The sequence below is a fragment of the Fusarium coffeatum genome (assembly GCF_003316985.1).
Source record: "Fusarium coffeatum strain FIESC_28 chromosome Unknown BRIP53273_contig_291, whole genome shotgun sequence".
Classification (NCBI taxonomy): domain Eukaryota; kingdom Fungi; phylum Ascomycota; class Sordariomycetes; order Hypocreales; family Nectriaceae; genus Fusarium; species Fusarium coffeatum.
This window is the reverse complement of record NW_022158082.1, coordinates 15,255-30,619: the sequence shown is the minus strand read 5'-3', so window position 1 is coordinate 30,619 and position 15,365 is coordinate 15,255. Positions and strand designations below refer to the sequence as shown.

At 50.6% G+C, this 15,365-nt stretch overlaps 5 protein-coding genes across 5 annotated transcripts; 2 read left to right on the top strand and 3 right to left on the bottom strand.

The window, feature by feature from the left end:
• Positions 1-83: 83 nt before the first annotated feature.
• On the top strand, positions 84-1,044 carry FIESC28_10227 (uncharacterized protein; the record flags this gene model as incomplete). The annotated part of the gene is made up of 2 exons (XM_031164361.1): positions 84-367; positions 642-1,044. 2 exons carry the CDS (start codon positions 84-86, stop codon positions 1,042-1,044), a joined length of 687 nt encoding a protein of 228 aa, XP_031011587.1.
• Positions 1,045-1,340: 296 nt separating this feature from the next.
• On the bottom strand, positions 1,341-4,076 carry FIESC28_10226 (uncharacterized protein; the record flags this gene model as incomplete). The annotated part of the gene is made up of 1 exon (XM_031164360.1): positions 1,341-4,076. One exon carries the CDS (start codon positions 4,074-4,076, stop codon positions 1,341-1,343), a length of 2,736 nt encoding a protein of 911 aa, XP_031011586.1.
• A 587-nt stretch (positions 4,077-4,663) lies between these two features.
• Positions 4,664-6,219, top strand: FIESC28_10225 (uncharacterized protein; the record flags this gene model as incomplete). Its single annotated transcript, XM_031164359.1, has 2 exons — positions 4,664-5,145; positions 5,196-6,219. 2 exons carry the CDS (start codon positions 4,664-4,666, stop codon positions 6,217-6,219), a joined length of 1,506 nt encoding a protein of 501 aa, XP_031011585.1.
• Positions 6,220-6,525: 306 nt separating this feature from the next.
• On the bottom strand, positions 6,526-9,660 carry FIESC28_10224 (uncharacterized protein; the record flags this gene model as incomplete). The annotated part of the gene is made up of 1 exon (XM_031164358.1): positions 6,526-9,660. One exon carries the CDS (start codon positions 9,658-9,660, stop codon positions 6,526-6,528), a length of 3,135 nt encoding a protein of 1,044 aa, XP_031011584.1.
• An 857-nt stretch (positions 9,661-10,517) lies between these two features.
• Positions 10,518-13,574, bottom strand: FIESC28_10223 (uncharacterized protein; the record flags this gene model as incomplete). The annotated part of the gene is made up of 1 exon (XM_031164357.1): positions 10,518-13,574. One exon carries the CDS (start codon positions 13,572-13,574, stop codon positions 10,518-10,520), a length of 3,057 nt encoding a protein of 1,018 aa, XP_031011583.1.
• Between the last annotated feature and the right edge of the window lie 1,791 nt (positions 13,575-15,365).

The window sequence follows — 15,365 nt, the reverse complement described above, 5'->3', positions numbered from 1 at the left end:
CCTGATGCCGGTTCTGATAACGCATCTGACCACATGTTCCGAGGTCATTGTGTCGATTTCATCGACCTGAGGAATACCGGACCATGATCATCACCCATCCAAGAATTGAGGGTGCCATTGATCCAAAGGTCGGTCTACCATATGCCACTCTCATGGAGGAGACCATTGCTCAGTATGTCGAACGAGTTGACGAAAGTGAGCTTGTCGAGGTTACCATCAAGATGGCTATCTCCCAAAAGACCATAAAGGCGCAATCCTTTGCCTTGAACGCACTAAAGCATCCTCCCAGTGCCAAGCCTTATCTTCCAGAATTTCGGAGTCAGCAAGCGTATCGCTACACTTTGCGATTCGACAGGCGCTACCTGAGGTTGATCTAGTCTCCGAGTTCAAAGGTACTGAGAACGTCAACGGCAACAAAGCCGCCCCTGAATTGATTCAGGAGGTCTATGACAATCTACCAGAGCCTATGCAGAAATGTCTTACTGGCATGCATGATGCAAGAGCTAGAAATCACTTCATTTCAGGCGTTGCAAGATCCGGCAAGTCCTTTCTTATGAATCACTGATACTTTTTGCTATCTTCGGGAGTGGCCTTGAGGAGCCACAAGCTCAAGGTGCTCTAGATCATGAACAACAACGTAGACGTTCTACCCGCGCCTTACTTCGAACCTTCCGCGATTGGGGGTTTACGGAAGAGCAATTGGACCACGTGCTCAACATCATGCGTCTTTACCCGCTCGACGGAGAAGTACGTTTCGCCGTCAAAGAAGCTCAACGTCAAGACCAATCACAAGATGACCTTGAGATAACCGACTTGGTAGACGAACTTGTCACTTCTGAGGTCATTCGAAGCCTCTACAAGAATGTCTTTGATGCCAAGGAAGCTCTTGCGAAGTCCAAGAACGCCAATCGAGACAAGTCTCTTCACGAAATTGCACTTCGTACCCTAGCAAAAAAACAGAACCCAGAGCAGTACTGCGAACTGAAGAAGTTGTTGGCTTCCGTTGCAGATGGCACGAAAGGAGGAGGACCCTCAGATTATTAGGAAAACTGGCCCCTAAAATCATAAGAGACGAAATAATTCGGTTGCTTTATGTTTCCTTAGACTAGCACTTAGGCCATCTTATAATAATAACCCGAATCTCAGAGGTATCCTTCCCGATCCTGGAAAGGATCTGTGTTGTTATATTCAGGCACACAAACCTTTGTCTGTCGCTAGGTACCGGGTTAGCTTGAAGGAGAGGCAGAATAAGTCACCGGGGTTCTTGATAGATAGTCCAAATGTACACGTTGATTCTATGTATTAATCCTAAGCATGCTAATTTTATGTCCTTTACGCCTCTATCGCCTTCCGGCTTCTTGTCCCAGCTTCTCCAAAGCAGCTTCATACTCTTCAACACGCTTCTCGTCAATCTCCTCGATTCTTGTCCTCTCCATCTTCTGACCTCTTTTGATGCCTGCATTCTTTCCGATCTTGTTATAGAACCAACTTTCGTCATCTCCAACGAGCGTCCATGCGCATCCTGACCGACCAGCTCGTGCTGTACGACCAACTCTGTGCACGTAACCTGACACGCTAGGAGGTAGGTCGTAGTTGATGACGTGGTCGAGATTGGGTAGATCGATACCACGGGCGACGAGATCGGAGGCGACGAGGAGGCGGATGGGGGATGAGGGTGTTGAGAATGCTCGAAGGGTCTTGCGGCGGATATGTGTTGGCGTTGTGGATGTGAGTGTGCCGATGTGCGATTCCAATGAAGGATCCAGGAGAGCAAGCAGGCGCGATAGACGCAGTGCGGCCTCGTTGGATTTTGTGAAGATGAGAGAGGCAGGGACATGTGATTTGAGTGATCGACCTGAAGCCTTAGGCTTGGCCTCAGATTCAGAGTCGGAATCAGAGTCCGAACTTGTGTCGGAGGTAGCGTCAGAGTCGGAATCTGAATCGGAGCTTGAATCGGAATCAGAACTAGTATTTGAGTCTGCAGCCTCATCAGGCTTGGAAGTTTCCAGATCCTTGTTAGGACTGGCCATGAGCATATCCTGACTGCGGAGAAGGTCAAGCAAGTAGAGAGGCTTGAGACCCGTGTCGTGGACTCTGATAGAGAATTCCTTCAACTGCCCAGGCAGAGAATGCTCGGCGATCTGGACATCACCGTCACTCTCCAGAACGATCATCTGCGGTCTATGCAAGCCCAGCTGGTTGAGCAAACTCAAGTCTCTAGTAAGCGTAGCACTGAGAATGATCTTCCGAACGCCAGAAAAGTCGATGTCGGGGAAATCGCGGGCAGTAGGCTTGTTAACGCGGAACTTTTCCATGACCACATCCAGCCAGCCTTGGAAGCTCTGCGCCAGAAGCTTATCAGCTTCATCAACTACCAACCATCGAACGTAGTCGAGACTGAATCCTGGTGTTTGCTCCATGTGCTCGACGAGTCGACCGGGTGTGCAGATCAAAACATCGATCTTGGAGAGGAAGTCAGCAACGTAGCCGTTCCTGTTGCTCAATCGAGGGTCTGTGTCCTCAAGGTCCTCGAGGCTGTCTGTCGCGGAAAGACCCAACTTCAACTGATTTTGTTGTTGAGTCTCCTCTTGCAGCTTCTTGTATGCTTCAGGGTCGTATCGGAGCTCCTGTTCCATAAAAGCCTTCTGCTCATCTTCGAAAGATTGACTACCAACAGAGATACCCACTCGGACTCTCTTACGATCACCACCATCAAACGCTCTAGCGCAAAGCTCAAACGTCTCTTGAGCTTGCTTCACCAGTTCACGAGTCGGTAGAACAACCAGTGCTCTTAATCGGGTGAGGCAACCTTGACTAATATCCCGCGTGACAGGCAAAGCATAGGCGAGTGTTTTTCCGGAACCAGTGGCTGCAGAAACACACACGTCGCCGGGTCTGCTTGTAGGAAGCAACAGAGGAAGAGCAGCAGTCTGCACAGCAAAGGCATCTTTAAAGCCCTTCTCTTCCAACACACGGCAGGCTTTGGGTAGAATATCGAGCTTAGAGAATGGTGTTCGAGTATCCTGCGAAACCCGGATGGGCTTTGCTAACCAGGGGGGAAGAGTCTCGTCGTCAGTCGGCTTTGCATCGGTGAGTGTGACTACAGGTGCTGGTTGTGGTAGGGGTTCGAGTCCATGGAGTTCGCCCTGGTCTTCCTCGTCGTCTTCCTCTGGGGCCATTTCACCAGCCAGCTTGAGAGACTTCTCCAATCGCTCCATAACAGTCTTATGCCGCTTCTTCTCTTCCTTGTCTTCTTCCTCCTCCTCAGTAGGTTGAGGTTCCTTGTTTTTCTTCTTCTTTTCTCTTCGCTTCTCTTTTGTCTCTTTCTCTTCCGCTACCGGCTCCTTGGCAATAGCCTTGGATTCCTCTGTGGGTTCGGCGGCGTCGACCATGGGTACATCCTCATCGGCATCCTCGGCTGTGACCGTGGGAGTACTGGACTCTTCGGACTCTTGCTTTTCTTCTTTGTCCTTCTTCTTCTCCTTCTTCTCCTTCTTCTCTTTCTTATCCTTCTTCTTGTCCTTCTTTTGCTGTTCCTTCACCTCTGCAGTGTCCTCTTCTACAGCGCGACTCTCTTCTTGCACATCCTCTGCTTCCTTGGGCTCGTCCTTTTCCACAGGCTTTTGCGCTTCGGATTTGGGTTCAGGCGCTTTCTGCGCTGGCTCATCATCGGAATCGTCGGAATCGTCCTTGGCTGCTGTTCTTCTCTTGCCTCTTCTAACCTTCTTCTTTTTCTTGGGCGCTTCTTCGCTTGCTTTTTGCGGCGTACTTGGCTCTACTGTCTTTGACTTTTTACTGTCGGGCTGGGGAGAGTTTTGCGCCTCTTCTGTGAAATCAAATTTCCTCTTGGGAGTCGCTGTAGGCTCATCGTCAAAGTATTGCTTCTGGGGAGCCGTAGGTTGAGGCGGCGCAGGCTTTGCGCTCGGAGGGACGTATCGCGAATAGCCATATGAATTGGCAGCGGGCGCAGGAGCAGGAGCTGCGTTTGTAGTGACTCTTGGTGATGGCGCAGAATTTGAAGGAGCCGAATTGGAGGTGTTTCCACCCTTTGGGGGAGGAACGTATCTGGCATACATTTTTTCGACAATTGCTTCGCCAGATTTCGCGATGGAGGGGCCTCAAGTCGCTTCAAATTCCCAGAAATTTTGGGTGGATTGAGATCTTATCGGGTTTCTGCCATTGTTGACCGCTAAATTTCTGGCTCGGTCCGTGCATGTTCAGGTACAAGCTGTACATGTTCATTAACCACTTACATTCTAAACAATAATCGATCAAATTTATTAAAGACGCCTGAACTAAAAACTAAGATGACTCTCATCTGTATTTAATTTCGTTTTCTTTTTTTGACATTGATAAACACAGTTTGGCATGACTGAGTCAGTTTGAGATGAGACTTGGATACCTCCCAAGCTTTACGCCATCTTTTCCCGCCCATCTGGCCAGCTCCACTCTCTAACGCTTGTCTACTTCACCCCTGTTCACTTAGACGTGGTTCAATATGAGAAGACAATACTTTGAATGAGACGCATCTCATCTACCATTCAACAATCGACATCTCCATAATCAGACGGCCTCAGATACATGCCTTACATCTCAGCAAGTGCTGATTGATACGCTATATAGCTGAGAAAGGGCCGGCGGATCCCCCTTTCTAACCGCCATCATGACACGCCGCACATACAACATCGCTATGGTTAGCGACTTCTTCTTTCCACAACCAGGGGGCATCGAATCTCACATCTATCAACTCGCCACAAAGCTCGTCGACCGTGGCCACAAGGTCATTATCATCACCCATGCCTACGATGACCGCAAAGGCATCCGCTACCTTACCAACGGTGTCAAAGTCTACCACGTTCCCTTCCTAGTTATCTACCGCGCCGCCACGTTTCCAACCGTCTTCTCATTCTTTCCCATCTTCAGAAACATATGTATTCGTGAGAGAATCGAGATTGTGCATGGTCATGGAAGTCTTAGCAGTCTTTGTCATGAGGCTATTCTGCATGCCCGTACGATGGGTTTGAGAACGGTCTTTACCGATCACTCGCTCTTTGGCTTCGCTGATGCGGGTACTATTCTCACTAACAAGCTCATGAAATTCATTCTGAGTGATGTTGATCACAGTATTTGTGTAAGCCATACATGGTCAGTCATCGTTTATCATCCAACTATTAGCATACCCTAACTCCATACAGCAAAGAAAACACAGTGCTTCGTGCATCTCTTGACCCAGTCATGGTCTCGGTGATACCCAACGCTGTTGTCGCAGAAAACTTCCGTCCAAAGGATGTTCCTGCATTACCTTCACCCCTAGCGACATCTTTCAATCCTGAAGCACCGCTTTATCCTCCGCCACAACGAATTGGCCCTCGCGATACCATCACTATCGTCGTCATCTCTCGTCTCTTCTACAACAAGGGTACAGATCTTCTTATCGCCTCTATTCCCCGCGTGCTTGAGAACCACCCAAACACACGTTTCATCATCGCAGGCTCTGGTCCTAAAGCCATCGACCTAGAGCAAATGATCGAAACTAATGTCCTTCAAGATCGCGTGGAAATGCTTGGTCCTATTCGCCATGAAGAAGTTCGCGATGTCATGGTTCGCGGGCACATTTACCTCCATCCATCTCTCACCGAAGCCTTCGGCACCGTCATTGTCGAAGCTGCCAGCTGTGGACTCTACGTTGTGTGTACCGCCGTTGGTGGTATTCCAGAAGTCCTCCCCTCCCACATGACAACCTTTGCCAAGCCAGAAGAAGATGATATTGTTCTCGCCACAAGTAAAGCAATCAGCGCCATGCGCGCCGGCAAGATCCGGACCGAAAAGTTCCACGAACAGGTCAAAAAGATGTACTCATGGCAAAACGTCGCCATGCGCACAGAGCGTGTCTACGACGGCATATCAGGAACCATCCCAGAGGACGAGTTCTACGGTGTTGATACTTCAGGCTACGGCAGCCGCATACGAAACTTCGCCCTCATTGACCGTCTAAAACGCTACTACGGCTGCGGTATCTGGGCTGGAAAGTTGTTCTGTCTTTGTTGTGTTGTGGATTATCTCTTCTTCTTGTTCCTCGAGTGGTGGTTTCCAAGGGATAATATTGATATCTGTCCTGACTGGCCTCGCAAGCGGCCTGCCGATGACGATGCTAGCTCTAAAAAGGGCGTGCAGAGCAACCGGTCGAGCACATCCCAAGGGGCCGCTAAACTAGAGTAAACAGTCTCTGCTCATGAGTTGATGTTTGGCAATAGACGACACGATGTAACACTAGCAAAGGTGTTTGGAGTTAGTAGGAATATTTCAATACATTTCACGAGGCGGATGAAAGCAGTTAATGTGTGTATGACTCTAGCGTTGAATAACGCGAGCCTTGGGTGGTGGTAATTAACAGGGAGCTAGCTATTCTAGACGCTTTACACAACAATAAAAACAAGTACAAGCTGCCTACTATTCGGCAGCGCATAAAGCTGGCATCCAAGCCGAGGGCATAGTGGCCTCTATGATCAATTCAACCCAAGATGATTAGCCCCGGGCTCCGATACGACGCCTCTTAGCAGTTCCAGTCTCACGTTCTCCATTATCGTCATCGTCGTCGCCCGTTTCCTCGGCGGGTGTAGCGACGCTGGCTGGGCGAGCGGATGGTGGAGGCGCACTCCTTTCCTTCTCTGCACTTCGAAGATCGCCCAAAAGCTTCTCGACCTCGACAAACATGCTGCGAGTGTTTTTCACGACGCCGTTCTCGTCGAGACGGTAGCCTACTATCTCTTCCTCCTCTTCCTGGGACCGTTTCATAAAAGCTGGTCCGGGGCCACGATCAGGATCGGCGTTGTACATGACAGCGTTGCAGAACATGTGAACGAGTTCACGTTCAAGCTGAGCGCTATTGATAATGCCTTTAGGCGGGACAAGCTCTTCAGACATGGGCAGCCATACATGCGCAGTACCAGGATCACCATTAGGTAGGCTTGCGGCAGCTTGAACCGCAGCCTTGTTTCCGTGCTTGATAGCAGACCGGATAGATGTTATATCCTGTGGCTGCAACACAATCTGGCGATAGTTTGGTGCATCCTTCTCACGTAGTTTAGTGGCAAACATGTTGGCGTCACGGTGGCTCGAGATCTGGTCAAGAGCAGACGATGACACCTTTGTGAAACCTCGTGTCCACAGAACCTGGGTTGTCTCGGTTGGTAGTTCAGGAGGCGTGCCCTGTCGCTTTCGCTTATGAAGCCGCGAAGAGACACTTCCAGGGGTCATAATCTGAGGTCGACCAGGGATACTCTCGTCAGCAGTAGTATCACCAGTCTCTTCTGTGGGCCGAGGTGTGGCATCTTCATCCTTAATCCTGGTGGCTGTTTCGCTAGCCTGTGTTGCTTGCTCATCATTGTGAGACATCACAGACTGGCTTCGCCTCGACCTACTGATTGAAGGAGTAGAGCTTACTCCGCGAGCCTTCTGACTAGCTCTGGCGGATCGACCCCGAACAGATTTGGGAGCCGACTGTTCAAGCTTCGGAACTGCCTTAGGCGCTTGCTTCTTAGGTTTTGGAGTAGACGCAGCAGAGCTGGGAAGAGTCGCATTCTTTGAAGGCGGACTGACTGGCTCAAAAGCTGGACTTTGGGGAGCTGCGTTCGCATGGCCAGGACCAGGGGTCGAGGGAGTTGAATGCGGCGCCCATTTTGTTCCAAATCCTTGGAGAATATGTACTGAGGTTGACGTAGGTGTGTGTGGCGCAGGAGGTGTACCGAGTCTCTTCACTGGAGTACTGAGAGCTTGGCGAATGATATGTCCCAAGGCGCCAGGTACTTGAGGCTGAGGACCTTGTTGAGGGGGCTGGTTCTTGCTCTCTGGTTTTGAAGCCTGCGAGGCAGAAGGGCCAGCTGGCGACGCCTGCGGTGGTTGAGGCTGATACCCTTGCGGCCACCGTTGCTGAGGTGGTGCAATAGGACCTGCACTTCCTGGGGGAGGATTTGGCGAGGCTGAAGCAATCGGTCGAACCTGCTGTGCTTGTCCCAGTGGTGGTTGGATAGGACGAGGATGCGGCACAGGTGTTGTCGAAGACGGCCGAGCCTGCAGCGTCTGGCCCGCACTCAAGTCTACTGATTGTCGCGGAGGAGCTGGTTGCAGAGGTGGTGGTATTTGACCAGCATGTTGAGGCGGTGCCAGTCCTGGTTTTGTGGGAGTTGGTCGAGGCTTGAACTGCTGTTGCTGGGAAGGAATATGAGGGACAGGAACGTGACCTTGCTGGGACTGTTGCGCCTGAGCAAGCTGGGCTGGTGTAGGGGTATGAGGTTTTTGAGTTTGCTGAGATGGTGTAGTATGTTGTGTTTGGGGGGTTCGGGGAGCTTGCTGCGCTGACGCTGGCTGCGGCGGTTGTATAACTTGGTGAGTTTGTGGACGTTGCTGCTGGTGTTGAGCTTGTTGTCCCTGTTGCTGATGCTGGGCCTGAGGCGGTTGCGGAGCAACAGGTTGTGGTCGAGGCTGAACCTGAGCATGCTGGGGCGTTTGAGGGTGAGAGGATAGCGGTTGAGCTCCAGGTTTGGGAGAGAACTGTGCACTTTGCTGAGGGTACCACTGTTGCTGTTGCGGCGCCTGCTGGGGATATTGCGTATGTGTTTGCGAGTGTTGCTGTTGCTGAGGATGCTGTTGGGTATGCTGCTGCCCTGGTGGTGGAGCTATTGGCCCTGGCGCAAGAGGTGACTGAAATTGTCGTGGAGGCGTGTGAGCAGCCTGTGGCGGTTGATAAGGCTTCTCCCACTTAAGAGGAGCTCCAGCCGGGGATGCATTCTGAGGAACTGCACTGCCGTCTTTCGGTTTTGCGCCAGCCTCTGGCCGTGGAGTCAAAGCCTGCTTGGGAGCTTGTGAAGCCTGTAGCGGCCGTGGTCCAGTCTGAGGAACTCCTGGTGGAGGTTGAAGAACTGAGCCATTAGCACTGGGTGGATTAGGCGAAGGAGAAGGCCGTATCGGCGTCGCTCCAGCGGGCAAATGGCTTGGTGGTGCAACGCTGGGTTGGGCACTCTGAGGAACCGGAGGTTTTGGTGGCAGTACCGGCGTTTGTGGTGTAGGTCCTTTTCGAACTGGGGTCGCCGCACTCGTTGTCGCAGTAGGTGACGGTGACGGCCCGTTAGACGGAATCGAAGCCTTCTGGTCCCTAGCAGCTAGCACAGGCGTTCCATTTTGACTTGCGGCTCTAGCGCGCCGTTCTCGTGCTGATCGCTCTAGGAGATTGATATCCTTCTGGACCGCTTCGATTTTCTGTTCATCCTCTCGAATTTGACCAACAATCTTAGCATGGTAACGCTGCCAGAGGCGCTGGATGAGCGATTGGGCCTTTTCAACATTGTCGTACACCTCTTTCAGCGTCGGTAGCGGAGATCCCTCAGATTTTCGTTTTTGCGAATTCGGTGATGCTGCGTGATCGTCGGTTGTAGCCTTCTCGGAATCGCCTCTTAATTCCTCCCCAAACAGTCGCAGGAACAGATGCTGAAGCGCATCGGGCTTTAATCGTGCGGGATCATAACTGGCCTCTTCCTTGATAAGCGGATTCTCTTTGAGTTGCTCAGAGATACGCGCGAAGGCCCCAGGTTCGACACCTTGAGTCAACAACGACTGGAATAGTAACAGCGACTCGAGGGACGTGTAGGCGGCTGGTTGATTCATGCCCCACGATCCACCTCGCCAGCTTTCCAGGGGGCCTTCACGTCGTGCAAGAAGATGGACTGGCGCCACGGTCTATATGGGTTTGGAAGAAGTCCAGTTAGGCGTCTGTCGCGACACAAGTACGGCTACGTCATGGCCGGGGTTCTATGGATAAAACACGTACAGGCAACCTTAGTCAAGAACTCCAAAACCGTCTATGGCGACCTCGAGGCCTTTCATCGGGTGCTGGGCGTCTGGGAACCTCTCGTTGCGAAACGCGCTCGACCGTCGGACCAGTAGTGTGGTTAATTTTTTGCCCGTAATCGCGATCGTCTGTCAAGTTGTCACGTGATGTGTTTCGCCGAAGATATTGCGCGGAATGAATTCTAATGTTGATTTCGATGATGCAGGGAAGAAAAATCGGGCTGCGTTTCTCCAACCTGCTAACACGCTAAGGCCTGGCTCAGCACGTGATACCCCTGAAGACCAACACGCTATTCCAGGCGCGTAAAGCGCTTTAACAAGGAAGACAATTATTCTTTTAGTGCTCAAATTTACTGTCGTATTTCACAAACTTCACGAAGAAACGGAATCAGAGACATTTTAAAGGTCGTTGGATGACCCAATCGACTGTTAGCTAACGCCGGTTTCGGTTGTTATAGCGGACTAAATCCCAGCAAGTAGCAGCAAAGACTCCAAACTCCATGGTATCATGTTGGAACTTGGCATCCGGATACGCTCCGTGCTTGCCCCCCGTTCAATAACCACCCGTCCCATCAAATCTATAACCACATAACGCCATTGCCAACATAAACCAGATGAACATAATAATAAAAAAGGAACGGTTTTGGTGGTAGTACACAAAAGGGAGTAAAAGGTTACGATGAGAGCGAACTTGAGGACCCATCCACGCTGCCCTGAGTCTCATCGTCCTGACTGTCTCCATCCTTTTCAGTTGGAGACCTTGGTTGGTAGTTCAGACGTAACTTTTCGTCTAGTAATGTGATCAGTCTCTCTGAGTACTGATCTAAAAGGCCGCTAAGAACCGTCTCATTCATTGCCCTGCTTCGAATAGCCCGATCGCCGAGAGCTGCTGCTGTCAACCGCAGCTCTTGGTCCAGTTCAGTCAGGTTGTCTTGGCTAATGGGTTCTGAAGAGGCCAGCTTTTTCCTGAATGACCTGAGTTGACGACAGGTCTGTTCTGTCGCCATGTTGACCGAGCCGAAACCACGCAAGTTCGACGACGAGGTCTTCTTGCGGGTGCCCATAGAAGTAGAAGGTCGTCTCATAGATTTCGCTTTCGGAGATACCGGGGGACTAGACCGTGTGTCGCCCGAAGGTCGTCGTGACGGTGTATCATCCGCCACTGTACTACTGGGGCTGATTGGTGGTGCTTGTGTTGGTGTTCTGACACTAGCAGCCAGATTGAATCGTGAAGTTCGCCGTTGAAGGGTTCGTGGAGGCGACTTCCGACCTGATGCTGGGGACTTTCGTCCAGATGATGGCGAAGGCCGTTGGAATTCAGCGAGTTCAGCTTTCGAAAGCACCCTGCGAAGTGGTGGTCGTGCTGAGACTGAATCCTTAGCAGGTGATGGCTCTCTGCTCGTTGTGCCAGGCACAGGATCATCAAGATCCAAACACCAGATCATCATCGTTCCATCTGATGCAACACTCACAACCTTGCGGCTTCCATCGTCATTCTCAACGAGGCACACGCCATTGATGGCTTCTGTGTGGCCCCATTCACGGTCCAAGAAGCTGCCCGTTTGGGCGTCGTATAATCTGATAGACTTATCTGTGTTGGAAGTTCCAAGGAGGAAGTCCTGATCTTTCGGGGGCCATTGTCCAAAGCACAAGGAGTCCAAAACAGCAGATTCGCCTCTGTTCTCGTCTTGACATTTGAAGCAGGATATTTTGCGTCCTGTGTTGAGATCGTACTGGCAAATTGTTCGATCTAGTAGAGAAACAAATACAGTTCTCTGGCCCATACCCAAAGTCATCGAGCTAGGCGAAGCTTTTAAAGAGATAACTCTTGAGGGGATAGCAGCAATAGAATCCGGGTCACCCTCTTTAGTAATGATGTCGTAAATCTGCAGAGTTCGGTCGAAGGAGCAAGTCAATACCTTGTCCTCGGACGGGACCATGACCTGAACCACCTTCGCCGCAAACTCCAGTGTCTGGAAGTGTTCAATGGAGCCATCGGCGGTTCGATGGAACAGCTGTGCAGTTCGATCTCGCCCGCACGACGCCATCAGAAATTTGCCATTATTGTCGTAGACGCTTACGGAACGGCAGTCAGCTGTGTGAGCTTTGATATCCAAGACAGGCTCCTTGGTTGCTATATCAGTCATTCGCAAAACACCCATCCGATCGGCAGAGATAAGCAGTTTGCCGTCATTTGTGGTACGGGCGCAAGTCAGCTGGTTCGCCGGGTCCATCTCATTTTCAGGTTCGGTCATACCGATAGGCACATCAATTGAGGCCTTGACCTGACCTTCTAGCGTCCAAAATGTGACGTTGCCGCCGACGGTCCATGTTAGAAACGAGGCGTCCAAATCGTTGGGCCGCTGTAGAACCTGGATGCCTGTCACGGACTGTCCGTGCCCGGGAATAGGAATGCTAGCCATGGCCTTACTATCCTTGCCAGGCACATGGTCAGAGCTCCAGATATCAATGGACTGCTTTGAGTCAATGGTGACAAGGTTGTCTGCCAGAAAGCCCACAGCAAGATGCCCCTCAGATGCGAATGTTGTATCTTTAACGCATGCCGATGCTGGTTGGGCATCCAACACCGCTTCAACGTCTAAAATGGCGAAATGGCCATGACTGCCGCCAACATAAGCAACGTTATCTTTAACGGCAATCGTCGAGATAGAAAAGTCCAGGTTAAGAACCTTTTGCAACTTCATCTGTTTGTCATCGTCCTCAAGAATACACACATTGCCCGTTTCTGAGCAAATGATGAGACTGGAATTCTTGACAACAGCAGCGCAAGTAAAGGTTTCCTCCAAAAGCGAACCAAGCAGGATGTTACGCCCTGGCAAAGTCCTTTGAGAGGGTGGTGTAGATGCCGGCTGCTCGCTGAAGAATTTTTGTTTCGTGGGCGAAACAGCAGGTCCATCTTCCGGTTTCCACATCTTGACATGTCGAACTCCAAATGTGACAAGAGAATTGCCTATCCAGACCATGTCTTTGACATAGGAAGTGCATCGGTTCTGTTTGAAGAGCTTCGCCGCACCTGTCCGTGGGTCGACTTTCCAGATGAAGAGAAATCCGTCATTGGCAGCTCCAAGAGATGCAAGATACTGTGTGTCTGCAGACCAAGCAACGCAATTGACCCCAAAGGCATGCTCGCTAATTGATACCAAAGGGCTGTCGGAAGAGGTGTCGTGCAGGTTAAAGATCAGAACCCGGGGTGAATAGCCTGTCTCGCCAACAGCTAGGTATTTTCCATCTCGGCTTAGAGCAAGGCATGTTGCAGCCTTGATTCGCTCACGGCTCGTCCATGTATTACTGGGAGATTCGTTCCAATCGGATGATGTATGTGGTGAGTTGGGATATCTAGGACCTGCACGGCCACGGCTATCGTTCGCCTTTGGTGTTCCTGAAGGTGTGGATGGTGTATTCTGGAAGGTTGCTACAGAGTAAAGAGGGACGGCAGTCGGTCGAGCTCGGTAAAAGCGTTGAGAGTGGTTCTCGCCATTGACATCCACCACAACAACAGCCCCGCCAGCAATGTATGCAAAAGCGGATGAGAGAGTATCGAATCCTGTAGGCGAGGAACAGGTAGTACCGATGACGCGCTTGAGGGAAAGCTTGGAGTTATCGTGGGGTCGACCACGCATAGGCGACCTGGAAGACCTTGACGGACGACCTAAGAACGGAGAGTTTGAAGGAGTAAGCTTTAGGCGGCCGTGGGAAGGAGTCGCTGCCATGATTCCGCCATTGACACTTGGTAAAGAATATTTGGTGAGTTTTTTATGGTTGAGAAAGTCGACTAGTGGGTTGATTCAGATATTGCAGTAATGAAGCATTAAGAACAGTGCCCGGTCTCAGATAACCCCCAAGCGAGAACAAACACCTGAACGAAGAACAGAGAAGACTGGAGATGAAAGAGATGAAAGAATGGACAACCAATGCCTATCGCCCACGAAGGAAAATGCGAAGAATATGCAGAATGGAAGTAGGATGATGCTGTACAGTACAGTAAAAAAGTGGATGGTGGGCGGTGTAAGTCGGGAAGCTGCTGCGGGCCTGCGGGGGCTGAAAAGACGATTATTGAGATGCAAGAGTGCAGAAAAAGGCTGCGGGGAGGAAGGCGCGCGTTAGTTTGTTTGCTTCAGTGGAGAGGGAAAGAGGTTGGAAGCCGAGCGAGAGTCTAGGTAGCTCTTGCTACCTGAACTTTGCACTTACAATGACTATTATTATATATTAGATTATCTAGATATGGTTAGTGAGCGACATAGAGAGACATGATCTCCCAACGAAAGCGGTCGGTGATGAGAGGGAAAAAGAGGAAGAAAAAAGAAGGTTCGCACCAACTCATGGGATGGAATGTCGATGACTTTCTTCTGACTTAAGTTAGTTACAATATCCCAACCTAACCCCAAGCCATTCCGTTCCCGTCAATAGTCGAGGAAGAAAGAGCCCCAAATTCAAGTCCAGAAGCCTGGGTCTCGATACGGTAGGCGCTGGAGAGGTTGTTCTACTGGGATTGTTTACATGGGCCCATGTCTTTGGTTGCCAGGGGTCCCTGTTCTCTTCGAATGAGAGCCAAGACCCTGACGTCTTGTTCCTCTCATGTGGTCTGGGCGAGAGTTGGAGCTGATTCTTGGGCCGCTTGATCCTTGTCGTCTAGCCCTCCCATAAGTGGCTATCACCTTGAATCACTTCAGGCCAGGACGGTGATGGATATTGAACCTGGACTCTTTGTTGGTGACAGCGATAAGGACCCAGACACAATCGCCTACAATTGAGACTTCATCTATCGATTCTTGGCCGTGTGACTGCAAACTTTTCTTCAATCTGACAACCATAGATGACATGATCTTTTGTCTAAACTCTCGTACGTCTTCCCAGCACCCAATTGTTGTCGAGCCACCAGCCACGATCCCCCCAACCGACTCCATTGACCAGAATAACAACACATCAAACCTCCACTTTGACCATAATCATCGACACCGAGATCACAATAATAAACAAAAAGCAAACTCTGCCTGAAGAGACCCGTTTTCTAAGATAGAAGAAGGCAAGAAGCCCTATCTTCTCCGTTACTCCATAGCCGTTATCCGCTTGTCTAACTAATCCCGGCGCTTGGTGAAATGAAGATGCTCCCCAACACCGTCCCGTCCCTGTTAGCCCTCTACCTTTAGACCTTAGCCCTTTTTCGCTTGTTTACATTGTATTTGTTAATCGTGATTGTCTCACTTAGCTTGGGCAGGCTTTCGATAGACCAGCCGATCCATTAATCCCGGCTCTTCAGCAGGACAATCAACCATCTGTGCGCTCGTCTCCTTTTCCAAACAAGAACCTCCAAAGCCACTCGATATCCATGTCATAAAACCTAAACAAACATTCGACAGCCTCAAATATTGGAGACGCGTTGTCGTTAAGCCTTGAGAGCATGGTTTGCTTGGGCAATGGGGTTTCTTAAATGCATGAACAACTCAGAGGACCACAGTTATATCACAGCTGCATATACTCATGCCGGTGGCTTGAGCTCCAAA